The sequence below is a fragment of the Petromyzon marinus genome, chromosome 33 (assembly GCF_048934315.1).
Source record: "Petromyzon marinus isolate PM22_M1 ecotype Great Lakes invasive population chromosome 33, UKy_Petmar_22M1.pri1.0, whole genome shotgun sequence".
NCBI lineage: Eukaryota > Metazoa > Chordata > Hyperoartia > Petromyzontiformes > Petromyzontidae > Petromyzon > Petromyzon marinus.
In genome coordinates, this window is record NC_133699.1 from 841,489 (window position 1) to 865,976 (window position 24,488).

Here is a 24,488-nt window from a genome sequence, read left to right on the forward strand (position 1 = left end):
GCACACACTCGGAAACACCAAGGCCCACACACAGGCAAAGACAGCACAGAGACAGAAATCCAAGCCAAGACACAAAGGCAGATACACAAGCAGAGACAACACAAAGACACAGACCTCATACCTCCCCTGTTTGTTTGGTGTGCTTCTCTCTCTGTGTCCCCTGTTGTGTCTGTGTTAGTTCCCCCTACTTGGGTGTCTGTATATACATCTGGGGTAATGTGTTTCCTCTCTCTCGTAAATTTAGCTCTTCTGTACCTGATGATGGCTGCTTGTGTTGCAACCGAAACGTCGGACGCTATTATGTTATTTTATTATTTCTTATTTATACGTGACTTTACCGAAAAACCAAAGAGTAATTCCTGCAGTCACGAAAGCTTCGAATCAAGTCTATGTACATAGCTACAATGATTGTATAACATCTCAGTCAGACATTCACATATTGCATGTTTACTGGGAGTCTTGCCCTACAAAGCAATTATAATGTGCATACTGTTCTTAATAACGAGCATGTTTATATAGTAGGGTCGTTCATGCTAACTGCATCTCACGACAATTCGCAACACATGGAGGTACATATAGATTCTAGAAAAGAGTTTTGCTGGCTGGTTGACGAGAGGGAGAGAGAGAGAGGGACGGTGGACGAACACTGCCAGAGGCCGTTCCGGGCTGCCACTATGTGATTACAATGGTTTCAGCCAATGAGTGCTCATATGTTGTGGGAAGAAACTGGAGCACCTGGAGAAGAGCCATACGTGCGAAGGGGCAACACTATATTCCGTAAAGGTGGAACAGATTAGTCGGCGCTTGCTGTACATCTCCATGGTACATCGACGTCCACGGGAAGGGAGTTTTGCAACATTTGAGTGACCCACCAACACCCTCGCTGCCTCCGCAGTGCTAGTTTGTCCCGGCGTGTATCACGTTTTCCACTTGCACGACACAACCAATGCTTTGCGTGAATAACCTTCCACTCGCGAAGTTTCTAGTGACCGAGGCCGCGAGCGCGACTGCGATGGCAGGGGTGGCAGGGCACGGGTGGCAGGGCACGGGTGGAAGGGGTGGCAGGGCACGGGTGGAAGGGGTGGCAGGGCACGGGTGGAAGGGGTGGCAGGGCACGGGTTGCAGGGGTGGCAGGGCACGGGTGGCAGGGCCTGGGTGGCAAGGGTGGCAGGGCACGGGTGGCAGGGGTGGCAGGGCACGGGTGGCAGGGCACGGGTGGCAGGGGTGGCAGGGCACGGGTGGAAGGAGTGGCAGGGCACGCTGCTGGCATCTTGAGCGCGCGTCACACGAGTGTCACGCACACATACGCGACGCTCTCGCTGGGTGGGGGCCAGATTTCCGCGCAAACACCCGAGGCCAACGACGAGGGCCGTGGCTTCTGCGGACAGCTGCTCGGCTCCGTCAAGCTCCTTGCCGCCTTCGGCCACGTCGTCCGCGAGATGAAGGAGCACGCTCGCGTATCCATCAACGTCGCCGCACGGCTGTCGCTGCTGGCCGCGCGGTCGTGCTGTGGAGTTCCGTCGTCCGGGTTGGCGGAGCGCACAAGGACCGGGGTTGAACGTGGGCGAGACAGCCACGTCAAGGGCGGAGGAGTGGCTGTGCGAGCCGGCCGCTGCAACCACACCCAGACAATGAGTGTATACGCAACTCGAGTTAGGGCCATTAGTCGGTTTGATGAACTAATATATATATTTTTAAATTTCATTCTTGCGTGTGTGGTCGACTCATAGTGGCCCCTTTAAAAACGGCGACGATTGTCGCTGCAGGCCACGGCCGGGTTTGTGCGGCTGGAGACGTCATCAAGCCCCGCTCAACACCTCCCGTCCAGCGGCACACGTGAAAGAGACTCGACCCTCCCCCCTCTCCACTATGTTCGTGGTATCTAATATAGTCCATGAATTGAATGGTTAATGAGTAGAGCGAGCGACATATCTTGGCCAGACCTGAAACGAACCGCTAATTGGTGACCGAGTTAGCAGCTTGAAGCTTTGCCAGCGTTGGGAAGGGGCGACTCGGGAAGACGAGGAGTGTCGTGGGAATGACGTCGGAGAGCGCTGCGATTCCTGCACTTGTCACGATGGGCGAAGCTTAACTAAACGATCCTACAGGCACGATTATTATCTTCCAATTATTTATTTTGAAACAAAAATACAAATGGAACCTTTCTCCAGGCGCCGTTGCCCTCCGCGCTTCTCGGCCACAGGACGGGGTTCCATCTGTCGCGACTGGTGGCACGATCGTCGTGTTCGACACCGGATTGCGTTCGTTTTCTGATGGTTCTGAGTCCGTGGCCATCAGATTGTTTCGTTTCATGAATTGTGTTAGGTTCTGACCACCGGTGATCATTCCAAGAAGACGTCGCTCAATTTAGGAAATGGCTTCGTGAAGCTCGGTGCTGATTTTTGTCTTCGTGCCAAGTCGCTTTTTCATTCCCGACAAATACACACAGACACACACACACATACACACACATACAAAGACACAGACACACACAAATACACACAGACACACACAAATACACACCCACAAATACACACAGACACACACATACACACAGACACACACAAATACACACGCACAAATACACGCACACACAAATACACACACAGACAAATACACACACATACACTCAAATACACACAGACACACACACACAAATACACACAGACACAGAAATACACACGCACACAAAGAGAGAAACCTCCAGTCAAGCCTTATACAGTGAGGGAAAAAAGTATTTGATCCCCTGCTGATTTTGTACCTTTGCCCACTGACGAAGAAATGATCAGTCTATAATTTTAATGTTAGGTTTATTTTAACAGTGGGAGACAGAATAACAAAAAAAATCCAGAAAAACGCATGTCAAAAATGTTATAAATTGATTTGCATTTTAATGAGGGAAATAAGTATTTGACCCCTCTGCAAAACATGACTTAGTACTTGGTGGCAAAACCCTTGTTGGCAATCACAGAGGTCAGACGTTTCTTGTAGTTGGCCACCAGGTTTGCACATATCTCAGGAGGGATTTTGTCCCACTCCTCTTTGCAGATCTTCTCCAAGTCATTAAGGTTTCGAGCCTGACGTTTGGCAACTCGAACCTTCAGCTCCCTCCACAGATTTTCTATGGGATTAAGGTCTGGAGACTGGCTAGGCCACTCCAGGACCTTAATGTGCTTCTTCTTGAGCCACTCCTTTGTTGCCTTGGCCGTGTGTTTTGGGATATTGTCATGCTGGAATACCCATCCACGAACCATTTTCAATGCCCTGGCTGAGGGAAGGAGGTTCTCACCCAAGATTTTATGGTACATGGCCCCGTTCATCGTCCCTTTGATGCGGTGAAGTTGTCCTGTCCCCTTAGCAGAAAAACACCCCCAAAGCATAATGTTTCCACCTCCATGTTTGACGGTGAGGATGGTGTTCTTGGGGTCATAGGCAGCATTCCTCCTCCTCCAAACACGGCGAGTTGAGTTGATGCCAAAGAGCTCCATTTTGGTCTCATCTGAACACAACACTTTCACCCAGTTGTCCTCTGAATCATTCAGATGTTCATTGGCAAACTTCAGACGGGCATGTATATGTGCTTTCCTGAGCAGGGGGGCCTTGTGGGCGCTGCAGGATTTCAGTCCTTCACGGTGTAGGGTGTTACCAATTGTTTTCTTTGTGACTATGGTCCCAGCTGCCTTGAGATCATTGATAAGATCCTCCCGTGTAGTTCTGGGCTGATTCCTCACCGTTCTCATGATCATTGCAACTCCACGAGGTGAGATCTTGCATGGAGCCCCAGGCCGAGGGAGATTGACAGTTATTTTGTGTTTCTTCCATTTGCGAATAATCCCACCAACTGTTGTCACCTTCTCACCAAGCTGCTTGGCAATGGTCTTGTAGCCCATTCCAGCCTTGTGTAGGTCTACAATCTTGTCCCTGACATCCTTGGAGAGCTCTTTGGTCTTGGCCATGGTGGAGAGTTTGGAATCTGATTGATTGCTTCTGTGGACAGGTGTCTTTTATATAGGTAACAAGCTGAGATTAAGAGCACTCCCTTTCAGAGTGTGCTCCTAATCTCAGCTCGTTACCTGTATAAAAGACACCTGGGAGCCAGAAATGCAAATCAATTTATAACATTTTTGACATGCGTTTTGGGGATTTTCTTGTTGTTATTCTGTCTCTCACTGTTCAAATAAACCTACCATTAAAATTATAGACTGATCATTTCTTTGTCAGTGGGCAAACGTACAAAACCAGCAGGGGATCAAATACTTTTTTCCCTCACTGTATATACACACTCAGGGCATGTGCTGGTAGCAAGTGGCTATTTAGGCGAGTATCGCCGCATGCGGGCATAACCACACCATCATCATACACAGAGCCCTCCCTGCCCCGGGCCCCGTGCCTCGGGGGGCCCCACGCTTTGACGTCGCGGTGTCAGACGAAAGACTGCCGGTTTAGTTTGAAGGCGTTGGGGGGCCCATGGCCGCTATGGACGGCCATGATCATACATCACCTTTGTTTGACTAGCGTCCCACCACTCACTGCATTATGGACTACAAGTATTCATTTCAGGTTGAGTTAACATCGGGGAGCCCAGAGCACAGATTCAGATTCCACTTGCCACCAAACAATATTGTCCAATGGCTGGGTAATTCAACCTCTGCGGCTGGTGTGTCGTGAGTACATTCTGCGACGATCCACTGCACCAATGCTTCCCACAACTATATGAATATTCAATTTACAAAAAATATATATCTTCAGTTTCGCCTCGTAGGCTGTCAGATGTTTAAGGGGGCAAATAATAAGTGTGATGTACTTGGGTGAGATTGGTGGACTTGCTCAAATGACCAACACGCGACACAATGCTGGTGAGTTGCGAGGACGTGTTGGGTTTGTCGAGGTTGGGGCCGGCATCACGGCCGCCGCCGTCTCCCTGATGGCTGCCGCTCACCAATCGAAGAGTGCGGTTCGTCCCATTCCTCTGGAATTGAGTAAGCCATTCCCCAAGTTCGGAATCGTGACCTTCGGAATCGGTCGTCGATGCTAAACATGGTTACCGGTTAACCCATAATCGTTTAACAAACTTAGTTTTTTTGTTAAACAAAAATATAGTTGTAGGTTTTGATGCTATCCGTGTCTGTGCAGATCATCGTGGGCCTTTGGTCTTTGGTGGACGTGGCTGGCGCATCAGACCCCAGCCTGATGTTGACCCACGGACACCACAAATCGCACTCATCATGTTTTATAAGTTCTGGGTTAAACTAAGGCTACATGCGGAGACTGTTCACAGTTTCATGGAGAAGTGGTGAGGGAATGTGGGGAGTGAAGCAGAGTGACATTGACGCCTACACACTGCATTACAGATGAGATTTTCAAATAGAAAAATCAGCATGGGCAGTTGTGGGGATAGTCAGGGGGAGGGAGCTCCAGACAACGATCCTGGGAAATCCAGGACTGGAATGCACCTTAAACGGAGCAGCTACAGGGAGGGCCACGGTAAGGTGGACATGAGCTAGACCTTAACGGATCTTGAAGGCATTGAGGGTTTTTATTATTATTAAAACAACATTTATATACTCAGGAAAGCCTCACTGAGTCTCGAGACTCTTTTTCAGGAGGGTCCTGCCAAGTTTGGATTGCCGTGTTCTTCCCCAATTGAGTGATTTGCGAGCAATTTCAGTTAATTCTAGATTTGTTTTACCTACGTGACTTTACCGAATAAAACCAAAGAGTACAATTTCAGTTACTTTTGCAAATCTGGATTGCCGCGAGGCACACACACACATGGCCTATGCGTGTGTTGTTTTACTTCGCATGACGTCACAAAATATGTAACGTCCGCAGTATTGACCGGGGCGGCCAGGAGGAGCGAACTGCGAACCTCAACAACGCGCGTGACCACTGGGCCACCGCCCTGGCATCTGCCAACTCAGAAGTCTTTATTCATACTGGAGGGACAGAACCTTACAACAACAAACATTACAAAAAAACACGACAGCAGTGCAAAGTATTGGAAAGGTAAACAAATACAACTATTTTTGCCTTGTATCTTACCAGGTAAAGCCCACTGAGGTATTAACTTTATCTTGAGAAGCAACACAAACGGGAGCTCAACATATTGGTTCATCGCGTGGAAATTAACAGCGGCAAAAGCGAACCTCACCTCCGCATGCTACGGTAGCACGTGGTGGCAGCCAGCAGGGCCAGCAGGGCACCCGAGAGGCAGGCGGGAGCCACGCCAGTGACCTCCCAGCCGGGGATCGAGGGCCGGGCGCCGGCCACGTCCATCGCAGGCACCCGAGGAGCTGCACCCAACGTTGGAGGTTGAGGGGCAAAGACAAAGATGCCCCCTGTAGCCTTAACAGACTGTTAGGGCAAGTGCTGTTCGCGAGTAGCACCTATGAAGGCCAGCACGGTACATGAGGGGGTTGGTGGCCAGCACCACGCCGGACCGCCTTTGGCTCCTGATCGACAATGTTTTTACACACCGTACCAGGTACCTATTTGAGGCTGAGTCGACCTAGGAGAGGCCCAGGACTGATTCAGATAATCGTTATTGGTGTTGGCCGTGAGCGGGAATCGAACTCGGGTGGGAGGGGGCACACACACGGGCAGCAACAGCATAAACGACAATTACCGTATATATAGACATTTGTACAAAAACAACGGTTGTTGAACGATAATGGGTAGACCCATAACCATTTTGAGAATCCACAACCTAAATGCAGGAATCGGTACTCGATACGCGTGGGACGGTACAAACCGCACAGCGCGCGTGACTGATCGGTCAGAGGCAGGTAGCAGTGGCCGCATGGTGCATTTGGCCGACAGCTCGAAGGCAAAGGCGCAGCCCTGCAGTGGCCTGCTCACGCCACTGCTGGTGAAGGAGCCTATTCCGCTCGAGGGAGCTCTAGAAGGTATTTGCACTAATCTCCCACATGGACAAGCGTCGATATTATTGACACGATATTATTGACATGATATTATTGACACGATCTTATCGACATGATTCTGCTGCTGTAAATGTCCACGTGACGATCAGCCACTTCGTCATGCTCACATTTGTGGCCAGGTCACTTCTGAAAAAGATGCTCACAGCTCAGTGGGCTTTACCTGGTAAGATAACACATTATTTATTTTTATTTGATTTGTATGTGTGTTGAAGTGATTTGTTTACCTTTCCTATACTTTGCACTCCCGTCGTGTTTTGCATTGCTTGTTGTTGTTACGTTCTGACCCGCCCCGACTGAAAATAAGTGAAAAAGAGCTTTATAGCTCATCGGATTCCTCCTGCATAAAAATTCTGATTCTGACTTGATGCGATGTAAGGGGTGGGCATACCCCACGTGTTAGCCCACCACAACTTCTACCCCACGTGTTAGCCCACCACAACTTCTACCCCACGTGTTACCCCACCACAACTTCTACCCCACGTGTTACCCCACCACAACTTCTACCCCACGTGTTACCCCACCACAACTTCTACCCCACGTGTTACCCCACCACAACTTCTACCCCACGTGTTACCCCACCACAACTTCTACCCCACGTGTTACCCCACCACAACTTCTACCCCACGTGTTACCCCACCACAACTTCTACCCCACGTGTTACCCCACCACAACTTCTACCCCACGTGTTACCCCACCACAACTTCTACCCCACGTGTTACCCCACCACAACTTCTACTCCACGTGTTACCCCACCACAACTTCTACCCCACGTGTTACCCTACCACAACTTCTACTCCACGTGTTACCCCACCACAACTTCTACCCCACGTGTTACCCTACCACAACTTCTACCCCACGTGTTACCCCACCACAACTTCTACCCCACGTGTTACCCCACCACAACTTCTACCCCACGTGTTACCCACCACAACTTCTACCCCACGTGTTACCCCACCACAACTTCTACCCCACGTGTTACCCCACCACAACTTCTACCCCACGTGTTACCCCACCACACCGTCTACCCCACGTGTTACCCCACCACAACTTCTACCCCACGTGTTACCCCACCACAACTTCTACCCCACGTGTTACCCCACCACAACTTCTACCCCACGTGTTACCCCACCACAACTTCTACCCCACGTGTTAGCCCACCACAACTTCTACCCCACGTGTTACCCCACCACAACTTCTACCCCACGTGTTACCCCACCACAACTTCTACCCCACGTGTTACCCCACCACAACTTCTACCCCACGTGTTACCCCACCACAACTTCTACCCCACGTGTTACCCACCACAACTTCTACCCCACGTGTTACCCCACCACAACTTCTACTCCACGTGTTACCCCACCACAACTTCTACCCCACGTGTTACCCCACCACAACTTCTACCCCACGTGTTACCCCACCACAACTTCTACCCCACGTGTTACCCCACCACAACGTCTACCCCACGTGTTACCCCACCACAACTTCTACCCCACGTGTTACCCCACCACAACTTCTACTCCACGTGTTACCCCACCACAACTTCTACTCCACGTGTTACCCCACCACACCGTCTACCCCACGTGTTACCCACCACAACTTCTACCCCACGTGTTACCCCACCACAACTTCTACCCCACGTGTTACCCCACCACAACTTCTACCCCACGTGTTACCCCACCACACCGTCTACTCCACGTGTTACCCCACCACAACTTCTACCCCACGTGTTACCCCACCACAACTTCTACCCCACGTGTTACCCCACCACAACTCCTACCCCACGTGTTACCCCACGTGTTACCCCACCACAACTTCTACCCCACGTGTTACCCCACAACAACTTCTACTCCACTGCTGTACTGTTGCTATTCTCGGTGTCGTCACGCCGTGAGACGAAGCATCTGTTGGGAATCTCCCAACGAGCTGTGCAACCCCCAGCGCAAGCAGATTGTCTCCTCCTACGCGCGCTCTTTCAATGCGCACGGAGAAGACGCACTCTGCTGGTCGTCGCACCGCAGTTTATTTTGCGCAAGTATTGATGACTGCGCCGAGACCATCACCGCCCCACGTGTGATGAGCCAGCTCATTCACGGGTGGCTGGGACTGCATTGAAATCCACGATGAGCTCATCGGCGCTGGCTGAGCGCTCTGCCCCCGGAGCCGCCTTTGCTGTGACCTTTCCCGAGATGTGTTCTCGATCGCCGCGATCTCCTTCTCACCTGCGGTCGTGCCGGGGCGCTGGTGGGGGGGCGAGCGGAGCGGGGGCGGTGGGGGCAGGAGAGGCGGGGGCCGGGGCACCTGGAGACAGACGGAGCGGGCCCGGCAGCCGGGAGTCCAACCCTGAGGGTGCCAGTCAGGGGCCCAGCACATTCCGACGCGATCCACCAGCGCCTGTGCATGGGAGAGACGGTGTCCTCCCCATCGCCACCACAACCACCACTTCAATTGGTTTAACACGCAGGAGGCTTTCGCGACCGATATCACCCATAATAGAGGTGTCTTGGGTTAGAGCTCGTAATATATATAAATGTGCCGTTAAACCCGCCACCACCCGACACAGCCAACTAGTAAGGGTTGTCACGTAAACAGAACGTGACAATTCGTCACTAGTACAGCACACCATTGTGTTGGAGAGGCAAGCCACAACATTTACAATCTGAGTACGACGTTTCGCCAGTAATAACAACTAGCTTCATCAGGCGACAGCCAGATTTGTGGAGAAGTCCACTTGTTTCGTTCCTTATATAGAGGCGTAGATGTGGTGAGCACGCTTCTGCGCTCTTGCGCCACGTGGGGGGGGGATGACTGAGTCAACGTACATTATGCATGTTCATTATGCGAGCCCTTTGAGCTTGTCCTTCCTGTACATTGTGTGTATTAAATTAGTAGCTAGTTTTACACAAAACTTCAACATTATAAAAATCAATTTAGTGTCGTTGTTGGCACGTGTGTTCTGCTACTGCTGACAATTGTATTTGGGAGTATTGAATATTTATTTGATCCTTTAGTCTCGTGCTGATCATTCGTCTTGTTTGCCCAACATAACATTTGCCACACGTGCAGTTAATCATGTACACACCTTCCGTTGATAGCTTTGGTAATACACCTTTTGTACCAGATATTAATTTCTGTATTTTAAGTACCGTGCCAAATCTGACTTGGATGTTTTGTTTTTACAAACATCTGGCTAGTTCATCAGTTATTCCCACGCTTCAATCGTCAAGTTCATCATCAGCAGCAGCAGCAACGACAACAAAAACTGCACGTATCCTCATTATCTGAACACGTGCACGTTTTCGCAGCCAACAATGTGATTGATGTTGAGTTAGGTCATGTACTAATCTTGCCAAATTTGTGTCGTAAGACCCTCCACTCCCCGGTGTAGCCAAACAAATGAAGTTGGCACGTGGTGAAAAGGCGTTTAATGTGCCAATTGATACCTAGTCAGCTCACCATTAAGTGAAGAATAAAGATCGCAACTAAATGTATCAATTAGACACGCTACGTGTCGCTTGGAACTGTGCCAAGCATCTTCAGGTCAAGGTCCAGGAGGTAAATTTCTTCTTGTGTGGCTATCGTCACCAACAACAATTATCATCACTACCACCACCACCATCATCATCATGATCCTGCTCCGTAGCAAGCTCAGCCCCTCCAGTCGTGTGTACTCAACTAAACTATTTTTATTTACCAGGTAAGGTCCACTAAGCTACATAGCTCTTTTTAAGAAGCGTCCTGGCAACAATTCATAGCTAAACGAAGTGGCTTATCATCATATGGAAATGTACAGCAGCCAAATACTCTGAACGCGTGATGCTGATTCTAAATGTGGAGGGGAAAACCGGAGGATCTCGAGAAAAATCCACGCGACCACGGGGAAAAAGAAACGAAAACTCCAAATATACAGCGGGCGTCAGGGTCAGGATCGAACACACGACCACATCCTGTGTACCAGGCGAGGGAGTTAACATCTCACCGAGGAGAGACACACGCAGACTCCAGCTATATGACAGGCATCGCCACGCTCGGGTTTGAACCCACGACCTCCTGTGTACCAGGCGAGGGAGTTAACATCTCCTAGCCACCGTGGCGCCCCTAGGTTGTTTCAGATTGCCTCTGCCGTGCCCCCCTCCCGCCCCCCCCCCCTTTAAACATGGCCATGCCACGTCCATCAGGGTTGTCATCACCACCAATTTCATTTTATAATCATGAACAATGGCAGCAGGATCATTACAGAAACACATTTACCACGTTACCATCGTCATTGTAATCATTAACGCCACTGCCTTCGTCACAATCATTAACGATGTCATAATTGGACAATGCCACTGTCGACATCATCACCGGGCATTTAATACAGACGAGTGACTGGCGTGAATTATAATACTGTCCTAGAAGGACTAGAAAGTTCAAACTTTAGCCTGGATCCTTGAAAGTGTTAGGACAAACGTGTTTGACATTTTATTTTTGAAGGGTAATTTTGACAACTCAGTTTGCGCAGGTGCTTTTCAAAACAGTGTGAAGACGGCGCTGATATGAAAAAAAGCTACCAGTTATGCGCAGATATCGGGACGAACGCAAATAAAGGGAAGGAAACAGAGTCCGCGTCATTCTTCTGTGGTTTGTTTACCAGGACAATGAAGACGAGGGCAGGAGAAGAGGGCGAGATGCGATGGGAGAGAAGACAGCTGCGCATTGTAGTAATCCTTTGAAAGAAGACAAAGAGACATGGTACATACGCACAGACACACAAGACGAAGATCCCCCCTTTTAGCTTGGTAACAAACTGTTGGGGCAAGTGCCGTTAGCGAGTAGCACCTATGGAGGCCGGCATGGTACACGAGGGGGTGGGTGGCCAGCACCAACCCCCAACCGCCTTTGAATCCTCAGTGGCGATGATTACACACCGCACCAGGTTCTCATTTGAGAGTGAGTCGAACTAGGGGAGGTCCAGGACCGGTTCAGAGAATCGTCACTGGTGTTGGTGGTGACCCTGAGTTGGATAGAAACTCGGGCAACTGGATGTGTAGTGCTGTTACACGACCGCTCCTCATACACACATCGTTGCATGCATACGCACATGGATTGGTATAAGCACACACAATACTCAACTAGAAAGCACAGGTGAGTGGGTCTTACATCGCATTACCTGGTAGAGCAGAACCAAACTTCCACTTCTGCACCGTGAATGTCGTAAAGCAAAGACCGTCCGTGGATCAGGAGTTGTTGGGACGACGAACGTTGTTGGGACGACGAATGTTGTTGGGACGACGAATGTTGTTGGGACGACGAACGTTGTTGGGACGACGAATGTTGTTGGCCTCTCTGGGCCAAGGCGCTGCTGGCGGCTTGGGCTGGGAGGAGTCTCTCTCTCTCTCTCCCTTAAGCTGCTTTCCCATTCCCCTATTTTTAGAATTCTGGGCATGGTGCCGGACAACTCCCACACAGATTACTTGTAGCAAATAAAACGGAATCAGCGTGTTTTATTATGGGAATACAATCTTCGGTGATCTAATTTTCCAAGGTTAAATGTTATATATCGTATGTTCAATCATGTGTTTTTCATTTACAAAACACAAATATAGTATTGTAGTCACTCCATTATTATTTTGGGGTAAATACAATGAATACCACTTGGGGAAAGTCAACAGAGGTTGAGATGGTGCCTGCCATAAGAATGTGGCATTTCCACTATTGAAGGAGTGCATTCGTTATTGAAGATAAGTGAGACTTGACTTTCAGCTTCGATAGTTTTAGATGCGATAATAAAATAATATGTTTTGAAAGCCAATCAATAAAACGACTCAGATCTAATTTCCATATGGGGTGGGTGCATATGAACAGAGGGGGCAGATGCCCCCCCTAACTTTTGGATGGAGGTGGGGCGAGCGATATATTGTGTCCCTCGGAACCCTTGATAGCAGTGCGAGATGTTAACTCCCTTGCCTGGCATGTAGTGTCGTGGGTTCGATCCAGACCCTGACGCTTGTATATTTAGAGTTTGCATGTTCTCCCCGTGGTCGCGTGGATTTTTCACCGGGTCCACCGGTTTTTGCCTCTACATTTGAAAACATGCGCTTAGACTTTAGATTATTTGGCTGCTATAAATTTCCACATAAGCCACTTCGTTGAGCTATCATTTCGGTCCAGGTCGCTTCTGACAATGCGCTATATTGCTCAGTGGACTTTACCTGGTAAAAAAAATAGTTTAGTTTTATAGTTATATTAGTTTGTGAGACTCCTCGGCTACCCAACAAGGGTCCCCCCATCGTGGTTGCTTTCTGTCTCAACTTCGAAATCCTTCTTGTGCTTCCACAGCATTTACCACAACCACCGTTACCTCATCAACCACCACCACAATTACCTCATCAACCACCACCACAATTACCTCATCACCCACCACCACGACCATTACCTCATCACCCACCACCACCACCGTTACCTCATCAACCACCACCACCGTTACCTCATCAACCACCACCACCGTTACCTCATCAACCACCACCACAATTACCTCATCAACCACCACCACAATTACCTCATCACCCACCACCACTGTTACCTCATCAACCACCACAATTACCTCATCAACCACCACCACCACAATTACCTCATCACCCACCACCACCACCATTACCTCATCACCCACCACCACCATTACCTCATCAACCACCACCACCTCAATTACCTCATCAACCACCACCACAATTACCTCATCTACCACCACCACAATTACCTCATCAACCACCACCATCGTTACCTCATCAACCACCACAATTACCTCATCACCCACCACCACCACCATTACCTCATCAACCACCACCACCACCACCACCACCACAATTACCTCATCAACCACCACCACAATTACCTCATCAACCACCACCACAATTACCTCATCAACCACCACCACAATTACCTCATCAACCACCGCCACAATTACCTCATCACCCCCCACCACCACAATTACCTCATCAACCACCACCACCGTTACCTCATCAACCACCACCACAATTACCTCATCAACCACCACCACAATTACCTCATCACCCACCACCACCGTTACCTCATCAACCACAACCACCACAATTACCTCATCAACCACCACCACCGTTACCTCATCAACCACCACCACAATTACCTCATCACCCACCACCACCACAATTACCTCATCACCCACCACCACCACCACAATTACCTCATCAACCACCACCACCATCACCGTTACCTCATCAACCACCACCACCGTTACCTCATCAACCACCACCACCGTTACCTCATCAACCACCACCACCACCACCGTTACCTCATCAACCACCACCACAATTACCTCATCAACCACCACCACCATAATTACCTCATCAACCACCACTACCGTTACCTCATCACCCACCACCACCACAATTACCTCATCAACCACCACAATTACCTCATCAACCACCACTACCACCACCGTTACCTCATCACCCACCACCACCACAATTACTACCATTGTCTTCATGCTCCCCACGAACAACATCCGACACCAACAGCCATGGGTTCCTTTCACCATGGGCGGTGCCGGCACATTTCAATTGGGGTTCTAAATGTCATTGTGATGGGGCTGAGGGGGGCATGAGGTGGATTGGGCAGTGTCGGCTGCGGTGGGTTTGGGGTGACACGACAAGTGTTGTGGAGGAACCAGCGGCATCTTATGCGTGGAGGAGCTGTAGCCGAGGGGATGTGATGTAAGTAGCCACCTTGGTTTAACATTCCAACGGCTTTTGGGTTCCAATCTTTTTGGTGCCAAAATTAAGTCACATGGTGTCTACCTTCCTGAGTACAGGGATTGTTTTATTGGGGGCTGAAGTCTCTCATCTACAGCTCCCTTCCCTTCCCAGCCCCTGTGGCAAAGCCCCTGAATACTCGACATGGGCCCCCATGGGTCCTTATCCTCCATTTTAAAATCATTGCCCCCCCCCCCCATATGATCCTCTGACAACACCCATACACTCGTTGTACCTCCAACCAACCGTCGCTCCATGGGTGATAAGGCCTTCTCCTCAGTTGCCCCTAGGCTATGCAACACACTGCCCATTGAGATCAGATCCGCTGAGTCAATCTCCACCTTCAAATCTCAATTAAAAAACTCATCTGTTCAAAAGGTCTTACAATCAGGCTTGAATTCCCTCCTCTAATCTCCCACCTTGTTATATTCCGTCCCTTGAATGTTCTCTATGCTGCTCTTACGTTTTATACATATGGCATTGTTTTCTTCATGTACGTTTTTTTGTACGTATAATATTTAATACTTTTTACTGTTGAGTACTTTGAGCGTGGGAAAAGCGCCCTATAAATAAAATGCATAATTATTATAGTACTAGGCACTTGTTTAAAGCTGCGTTGCTTCAGTTAGCTCAGGCCAGTTCGAGATACTGCTTTCACCGGACTTGGTTCGTTATCAGTAACCAGAAACTGGAGCATGGAGAACACAGCAACTTGTGCTGACAAGTTCCATCTCCCTCTGTAATCACACACACCAATCAATGCTCTGACAAAGTTTTGAATGCAACTCCAAATTAGATTTTGCAAAAGCTTTACCACTTCCAAAAACACAAAACTTGAAACGTCACAATATACCGTAATATGCCTCTAAAACAAGTACAACAAATATAGCAGGTATTTTATACTCTGTGCTGACTTAAACAGCCCACCGTGTACTAGTTTCGCAGAATTGGTGTGGCTTCATCTCAATGCTGACCGCGAATACTTTATACGATAATGTTGTTGCTGTGAATAAATAATGCATCATGTTTACAGGTCAATGACCGTATCACCCAGAATATGCCCGAGCATGTCAGATCTCGGAAGCTTAGGCAGGGCAGAGTCTAGATGGCGTTCGGATGGGTGGCCACGTATGTATGCACACAGCCAACCGTGATCATTTAAGGTGCGGGGAAGGACAGCAAACTAAATACGAAAAGCAGTTCTACAAAAATAACTTTTCAATCTAGATGATTTAAAAGTGCATAGCTCCAGTGGCCTCCTAATATCCGAAGGAAGAGCGTTCCAGACGGCCGCAGAAGCGCAAGGTGACTACGGGACTTTGCCACGCGGTGGGCAGCAACATTCATTTGTGTACCGCACTTCTATGCTCCCAATGCTACAATGACCAGCGTGGTGAGGTATGATCAAATAACCCCCACGAGCCGCACGCGTTTGGGGAGGCCTTCATCCAGCAGTTGATTAACAAAAGGGATGTGCAACGTACTTGTACGGTGTCTATAGAGGCATATTTAAACAAGCATATTCATATAAAAACAACCTTTTACATTCACCAACGGGGGGCCATGCTGTCACAATTTACATCAGCAAAAGAAACTATTATCACTTCCTCCTAAAATGCCAGTCGAAGTAACTTGGCATTTTAAAAGCATCAGTCGTAAATTGACAACTTAAAAAAAAAATATCGCCAAAACACAATTTGTCGTAATATACCAAAGCCCCAGACTTTCAATGTTTCTTACAAGCGAGAGCGTCGGTTTAATCAGCCGGTTGTGACAGCCACTCAATGTTTACTACAAAAACAACAATGCGGTTCTGTGATCAATGTACATTGGATTATGGCTGCATTGCACGAATCCTTGTGTTGTGGTGCGTTTTTAAAATTGTCATTGTGTATATATATAGACACAGATGAACTCTAATAATCCGCCCTCCAATTTTTTTTGGAGGGGGCGACTCAATGCTAATCCGTGATTTTTAGTGGCGGGGATAATTCCTCCTGAAATTCGCCAGACACCGTCAAGGGGACTTTGCTTCACGCGGCAGGCCTGAGGCTTGCCACGTGGATTTGTTTGACAGCTGAATCGCGGTGCTAAAAACCCTCAAACCTGCCAGTATTCCTTTTCCCCAGGACTTTTGCATATTTAGCCGCAGTGTGTCGGGGATTACAGGATTACGAGTGAAACCCCATCAGTATATCACCACGGATTTTTGGAGTTTTGCCGTATATTTCCATTACGGTAATGATTTAAAATGCGATTATTCACGCTGCCAGCTTATTCGACAAGACTGCTATGGCTTGGAGTCGCGATTTTAAACAAATCAATCCCTTTGAGCCGTGGCATTGCGAGTAGCTCCCCCAGTGGCCGAGGAGTTGACGTGAACCGGTTGCATCGACACGTGTTGCAAGCGTTATGAATCGACTGCTACAAGCCGACTCATTGCAGCTCAAATGCAGTCGGGTCGCATGGCAACACGAGTTCAGTCTGGACCTTCATAGCGACAGAAGGCCTTCACTTAGGAACAATCCAATAGGATTATGAGGACTCTAAGATAATGTTTAAGTGCCCCTTCAAGAGATCGAGCTTTCCAAAAGACACCTAAAATGGTGCTTATGCGCATGCTGTTAGCAGACAATAATACCATTTATAATAGGTTTACTTTGGTGTTAAATTGTGTGTCGTAAACCCTCCTCCACCCGACACAGCCATTTAATAAAACTGTCACGTGAATCAAATGGGCCAATTGTATCACTGCTTCAGCACACCAGTGTGTTCGCGAGTAATCTCGGCGCACTAGAGATGAATTCCATCCAGCTTGATGAGGTCGTTATAATACTGCTAATTTATCCAGGCACGCTTCTTTCAGGATGGCCTACATGAGGACGTTTGGCTGTTTTGTTGTTGTCAAATTACCATCACAATTAAAGCCAAATACATTGTAAAACACAAAAAGTTACAGAGTACAGAGCAATGGTGGGCAACCTAGACGAGTCAGTGGGCCACGTGAAGCAGCTCTCCTTCACCTCAGCGGTCCGCACGCTGGACATCACGCATCACCCCAGACACACCGAGACCAGGCCACCACGACGAGGGGCCGCAGGTTGCCCACCGTTGCTACAGAGCAATGACAGTCGTTGAGCAACCGGGCTGTGACTATCTCACAACACTGAGTTAAGTCACGAACGTGAATCTGGAGCCCAGACTCGATCCTACACCTTGAGCCACTCAATCACCGCCGTGAATCGCGCTGTGTCCCCTCTCTGAATACCGTCGACAAGCGCATGGCGCCCACCTCCAGCTCCATGAACCCTCTGCCCAGTAGCATTTGAGCAAAGTCAAAAGATGGCTTGCTAACCCTTTAAAGGAACGTATATTTATTTACAGTGGCACTGTAGCCAACGCTGCTCACACAGATGCAGGCGCCGTGTGAGGCGTAAATCACCTTTGACGCTTACTTACCAACACCGTATTTGGACTTACGGTACCATGTGACTTTACGACGTGTCTTCTAAATACGACTATCTCAAGATGCAGGGATCTATCAAAATGAGCACCATTCACAGTGAGATCTATTTAAGCGACCTTACTGCCAATTCTACTGCAGTGAAGTGACCATTCGTGGGTATTAAATGAATCACGCGCGTGCCATGGGCGTTGTTTTAAACGCTCTACACCAATTTAAATGATGCAATTTTAGTAGATCCCTATGCAAGTGCCTTCGACACGAACACTTGCCACCCACGCCAGCTTCGTGTGGCAGTGATCGCCACGTGGCAGTTTGCATTGGGCACGGAGCACGATAGGGCGTCTCACTGGCACTCACGTGCCCTCTACTCTGCTGGGTTATCCACATCATGTACTCTTCATTATGCACTAAGAGTACAGCCTCTCTCTTATGCTTTTGACTTTCACCTTCTTTGTCGGCACAATATTTCATTGCCCCTACACTTAAACTTGTTTACAAAAGTCAAAGTGTGTCCACGGCGTATTAATACGCATTGGGGAGCGCTCACCTGTGTTTGTGGCCCTGAACCCAACGTGGAAGTTCTACTTGACTATGATTGGAACCACGCTGCCAGTTGACACAGCAGCGACTGTTTTAGTTATATTTCCCCAATTACATTACAACCGCAATATCTGGCATCACGTCAGGAAATGAAGACAATCCCATTTGCAACTCTCACAGTTTGTAGCGTAATTGTCATCTCGTCTTGAGAGCATGGCTCTGGCGTACTTCAACTCTGCACACTTTTACCGGTAAAGAGCGTCCACGGCATGACAATCAAAGTTACATTTTGTTAGCCACAAAGCTGTAACACGTTATGCAAGTACCAAGGCAGTTATAATTATTGGCGATTGCCGACCGAGCTGAGACCGGTCACCGATGCTCCACAACTCGCTCCAGCTTGAGAAGTTGGTTCAAGCGTGGGCGGCTGCAAACCCGGACTCGAGCTCAGTAATGAGTCGTGCAGGCTCAGCGCCTCAACGTGAAGTGACCGACCTTAGCGCCACCCAGCCATCTCACACACAAAGGTCACCGTTCAATTTCCACTGTTGAAGGTGGAAAGCATCAACGAGGCATGGGTACAGGGACGCTAGACTTAGCTGCAGTGCACAATATGGCTTGACAGTTCTAGACCAAAATGTAAATATTGTTTTCGTACAAGTCTGCTTATCATTCCATGGAGATTCGTCTTTCATTTCCACCTATTCTCAAATGGCATTTAAGAAAAAAATAAACTCAATAAAGTCTGCTTTGCCCACAGCACCAAGTATCCGCAGAGACCAAAACATGACTGCCACAACAACACAGGGCCGAGACCTGTTTACGGTTGTGGAATAAACAGGTTATCCCTAATCGGCGGCACAAGTACAGAGGTGTAGGCTGGCACAAGTTTCATATTCACACGTGGAGTTAACGCACAGCAAAGCACACCCACTCGTCTTCAGTACCAAATGGTTGGAGATTACAATGTATCCCGTGTCCACTGCGTTTTTCAAAAGTTTAACCTAAATCGAAAAACAACTTTTATCTATACCTCCAACTATACAATTGTCTTGTTTGTTCGGGTTTCCTTTAATGGGCACTCTTAACACCATCGTAGGTGAAATGTGACCTCTGTATAGTATATAGACCAAACAGTAAATTCATCTGAAATCTTTTCCAAGTGAAACATTGGTGAGTCTACCAAGACTATACGAGTTTCGATGTGTGGCCATTTCATTTTTTGAGCATTTTATGCAGTGAGAAATCAGTGCCTGGAGAAATCGCACGGATACTCGAAGAGAACACCCACACGCCACACACAGGTGCTGTATGATCAAAACCTTGATGTTGTACTGCTTCCTAGGGCACCTCACTGCCCGTGCACATCGTTATCCCAGCGTGGTCCACCAACCCTGCCTCTAGGTGCTGAATTGCAGGTGTGCACCACCACACCTGTAAAATATCTCACTGGCATGCCTTAGTTCGGTTCACTGAGCTGCCCACCCTAAAAATAATTTTTGTATCGTAAAAAAAACCATTCCAACCCATTACCTTTAAACTCATGGAGCATTTTTTGCAGAGCATTATGGGTAAAAGCATAACTGTATTCGGTTTCTAAATATAGATTTTATTTGTTAGTCCATCAGACTTTCCAGACCAATATTGTTGCGTAAAACCCGGGCCCCATTGTTTAGAGGACGTGCTCCTACCAATAACGTCGAGCAAGTTAGCAGCCTTTGTTTAACAAGCCTGACTGCTGATGAGACCCAGATGGTCAACACCGATCCACAGTTTGCTGGCTTAAGAAAAATCTGCTGGATTATATTGGTCTGGTGAGCTAATAGGCCAATGGACTAAAACATACACGGTAATAACTCGTTTTCACACAATGTGTATTTTCTATAACAAGGTACTTCTTTTAGGGTACACTTTTCGCACAATGCGCAACGCGCCCCGTTGTGAAGCGTTTCTGAGCGGTGGACGACGCACTACTTTCTTAAACTACGCGGCTGAGCAGTTTGGGAATTCTGGACAAACGCGCGGAGTGATACGGTACGTAGCGTACCCTCATCTCAGATCTTTGTCCTGGCAAATCACGGAGTGTGCTTATATCGTATCTTGTAAAACCTGCCAAACTTCACCATTAAGTAATTTTTTTTATGGGGAAATAGTTTTCGATTAACACATTTTTCAGGAACGCATCCACGGCGTTAAATGAGGAATTACCATACGTGGAGATAGAACAGGGTTTCGCTCATGAAAAGAGGATACAAACATTAGAAACAAGAATGCAATTTGTGGCTAAAATGTTATGAATATGGCACCGATGTATGTGCCGTTATTCCTGTATGCGATCTGCAGTCATGAAGTAAAACAAAAGCGCCAACCCACACAGCTTCTTCGTAAGGCGGCCGCTGGCACGCTCAGACTCATCACTATAGAACTCCATCTGATGCCGGGCACCCACAAAACATAAATATATATTCATTATTTGCAGTGCAAGGTGGGGGGGCAGCCTCCACCAGCACCACGTGACCCTTACCGCCGCCATTTCCTTGAGTGTTTTAAGTTTTCTGGGATAGTCGTTCAGAAACGTTAAGTACTTACTCGTTATGTACTTAACGACGCCGCTTTTTATTAGCCGGGATGCAAACATCATCCCTAGCACGGTAGTAAATCTAAGAGCTAGGAGAAACCAGCACAGGCATAGCCTTTAGAAAATCTTTAAGAGTGTTTCAGAAGCACTCACGCTAGCAGCGTGCTAACATTGACCCGAGCATGTCGCTAAAATGTGGAAATGTCCCAGGTCTGTGGATCGCAGAAACACTCTACCAGAGGCCAAAGAGAGGATTGATGGTGTTGCCATTGGTAGTTGTAGCAGTGGCAAGAATATTTCTGCCACACAATCGAACATGAAGTATCAGATGATCCATCACTGTCCCTTCCAGACTTGGTAGACAGGTACACGGACAGGGAAGCTAGCAAGTCTCCCTGTCCCCCAGGGCAGGGTTGTATGTTGCATACTCGGATAGCTCAGAAGGCAATGCTAAAGCTCAAGGCAGGGGCTGAGACTACCGCCTTGGAAGAGTCAAGCGAACAACGTGACGCTCGTCATGGCCTTTGCCACCGACACGGGGGCAATGGCTACCTTTGTAGCGTTACACCTTTAACTACAGAGCTCATCGTCGTATTGGACCAGTTGTATGCCTAAAGATGCAGGAGATAAGACCCTAAACGTTAGCTCGGATAGCAAACGTCCCTAACATAAATGGCGGCAGAGGGGTCACGTGGTGTGGGCGGAGGCTCGTCCCTCTCCGCTAGGGGAGGAGGGGTGTGACCCCACCCGGCACCAAACAATATAAATTAACTTATCGTTACATCTCCTGGGAGGAGCGCTGCACACGATGGGAGTTCTGCCGTGGCAAGCGTCGTAGCGCGTCGGTGGTCGCCCGTAAAACCGGGCCCAGTGCGAGCACCGGAGCCCCGCGTCCAATGAAACGCCACCGTCGAACAACGTCCCGGCGGTGCCGGCAATCAGTCTCCGTCGTAACCGTCGCCGGCGTCGCCGCGGGCGCAGAAGTCGCGCAGCTCTTTGGGGGGCTGCACGTGGTGGGGCGCGTCGTGGGGGTCCGGGTGGGGGTCCGCGGGCCTCGGGGTCGAGGCCGGAGTCGAGGCCGGCGACGGCGTCGTCGGCGCTCCCTCGGGGCTGGGCTGCGCCTCGGAGGGGGAGTTGGGCGCCAGCGATCCGTACGAGTGGCGGCTCGGCGAGTCGGCCAGCGAGAGGTCCAGCGTCGGCTCCCGCAGCACCTCGGCCACAAACAGCTGCTCGCTCGCACGCACGCACCGGACGGTGGCGGGTTTAACGACACATTTATATATTTAAGCGATCAGAGGTGCGTTGAAAAGACAACAAACTAAACACTGATGGATGGTAGGAGGAGGATCAGGAGGAGATGCCGGTGATGGCTAGAGGGTGATGTGTTGACTGTATCCACTGCTTGATAAAGACCTCCCCAAGCTGCCGCTATCTCCGAACTATCCTGCGGTGTAATAGTCCACCAAGGAAATACACCACAGGTAGATTTTATTTATCCGTCTCCTGGGTGGACGTCCTCTCGGCTGAGTTCCCCTCCCTTGGCTGCCACTCCATCGTCATTCTCCACCACCACCAATCGTTGTCCTCTCTAGCAAAGTGCCCACCAGTTTCCTAATGTTTGGGGTGATGTCTTTAAATTGCATTTTATGATCCGTATCATCCACTTCCTGCATCTCAGTGTTACGCTAAAACACGATGAATAACATCTCCCATTCATCCCTGCAAGGCCATGGGAGAACGTGCTGTTTGTGAACCCATTTTAAGGCTGCAATATCACGTGAGTGGGTCGTGTGGCTGTTGCTGCTGCTGCTACTGACACTGGTGTTGATATGCATGCTGTTGTTAGTGCTACTCCTGGCACGGGTGTTGCTCCTCATGCTGCTGCTGCTGCTGCTAAAGGTGGTGCTGATGCTCATGCCGGTGCCGCTGGTGTTGTGATTCGTGTTGCTGGTGCCGGCTGGCGGTGGCGGTGCTCGTGCTGGTCACGTCGCCAGCGCCGGGAACCGACCGGCACGGCTGCGGACGACCGCGAGCTGCCGTCCTCCGCGTCGTCCTCCACTCCCACGGGCGGCTCCACCACCGTCGGCTAAAAAGACAAAGATCCACCGTAATGCCTTTAACAGACCTTTTTGGGAAAATGCTGTTTGCGAGCACCTATGAGGGGGTGGGTGGTCAGCACCACGCCCGGTTGCATTTAACTCCTTAATGGCAACATTTAAATATCACAGCAGGTAGTCATTTGCGGCTGAGTCAACCTTGGAGAAGCCCAGGGCCGGTTCAGACAATCGTCACTGGTGTTGGCCGTTGAGTGGGAATCGAACTTGGTTCTTAGCGCAGCGCACTAACCACCGTCAGCTGCACGCACGCGCAAACGCACGGGCGTGCGCGCGTCTGACAGAATCGACAATCCATCGGTCGGTCATCAGCGGTGATCCACGGGGCCAGGAGAGGCTGGGTCACCGGACGAGAGGGGAGTGAATACATGTCTGTAGAACTTCTTTCGCACCGTACGTAGCCAACCGTGCTCATCTGAGGTGCGGGAAAGGGCGTGCGCGTACGTGCGTCACCTGGCGCGATCGCAGTAAGCGCTTCAGTGCCTTGTACAGCAGCCAGAGGAGCACGGTGGCACCGGCGAAGCCGAGCACCTCGGTCAGGAACATGGTGATGGGCCTGCGGAGGCCTGGCGGCAGTGGCAGCACACAGAGGGTACGACGTGCAGAGAGGGTTAATTCTGCACAGGCGAACAAGATCATTGTTTTCATACGTATATCAAATCGATACGATTACTAATATGTGTCATTTAATTATATTTCTTAAAAAACATATTAATAAAAGTAGTGGCAGCCCTGACATCCTGCCTGAAAAAAAGTATTGATCCAGAGAGCTCATGGGCTGACAAGACTATAAGGTTATTTACTTGCATGTGCTGAAACAGACTGCTCTGTTTTTTTATTATTTGAATATAACAGGAGTCTTTTTGAGTGGACATTGGTGGCTGCGCAAAAACCAGAAACCAACAACACTTTGAGAACCCAGTTTAATCCAGGATGGCTGATACCCAGATGTGAGCACAGCACCTTGGCAGTGCCAGCCTATTGCTGTGACATGTTGTTGCGAGCACTATCGCACAAACACAACAATCACTGCCGCAATTCCCACAGCAAGCAGGTGATCCTCATCAGAAGGCACTCATATAA

At 49.2% G+C, this 24,488-nt stretch overlaps 1 protein-coding gene and 2 long non-coding RNA genes across 4 annotated transcripts in view; all 3 read right to left on the bottom strand.

Moving 5' to 3' along the window:
* Positions 1 to 430: 430 nt before the first annotated feature.
* Positions 431 to 7,336, bottom strand: LOC142929705 (uncharacterized). Its single transcript, XR_012945860.1, has 2 exons — positions 6,152 to 7,336; positions 431 to 1,612 (listed from the first exon to the last, which is right to left on the bottom strand). It is a non-coding gene; the product is annotated as an uncharacterized LOC142929705 (long non-coding RNA).
* A 1,440-nt stretch (positions 7,337 to 8,776) lies between these two features.
* Positions 8,777 to 12,299, bottom strand: LOC142929693 (uncharacterized). Its single transcript, XR_012945851.1, has 3 exons — positions 12,091 to 12,299; positions 11,572 to 11,647; positions 8,777 to 9,332 (listed from the first exon to the last, which is right to left on the bottom strand). It is a non-coding gene; the product is annotated as an uncharacterized LOC142929693 (long non-coding RNA).
* A 3,200-nt stretch (positions 12,300 to 15,499) lies between these two features.
* The window catches only part of LOC116948271 (osmosensitive cation channel TMEM63C-like), a 49,032-nt gene continuing 40,043 nt past the window's right edge, over positions 15,500 to 24,488 (bottom strand). Inside the window, exons 21-23 of one of the 2 annotated variants that reach the window (XM_032964775.2) lie at positions 23,859 to 23,971; positions 23,300 to 23,377; positions 15,500 to 22,517 (exon numbers count right to left, since the gene is read on the bottom strand). In XM_032964775.2, coding sequence (XP_032820666.1) covers positions 22,230 to 22,517; positions 23,300 to 23,377; positions 23,859 to 23,971 — 479 coding nt within the window. In that variant the 3' untranslated portion in view covers positions 15,500 to 22,229. Of the gene's footprint in view, positions 22,518 to 23,299; positions 23,378 to 23,849; positions 23,972 to 24,488 lie in introns of both variants that reach the window. The other variant, XM_032964774.2, reaches the window with a different exon arrangement.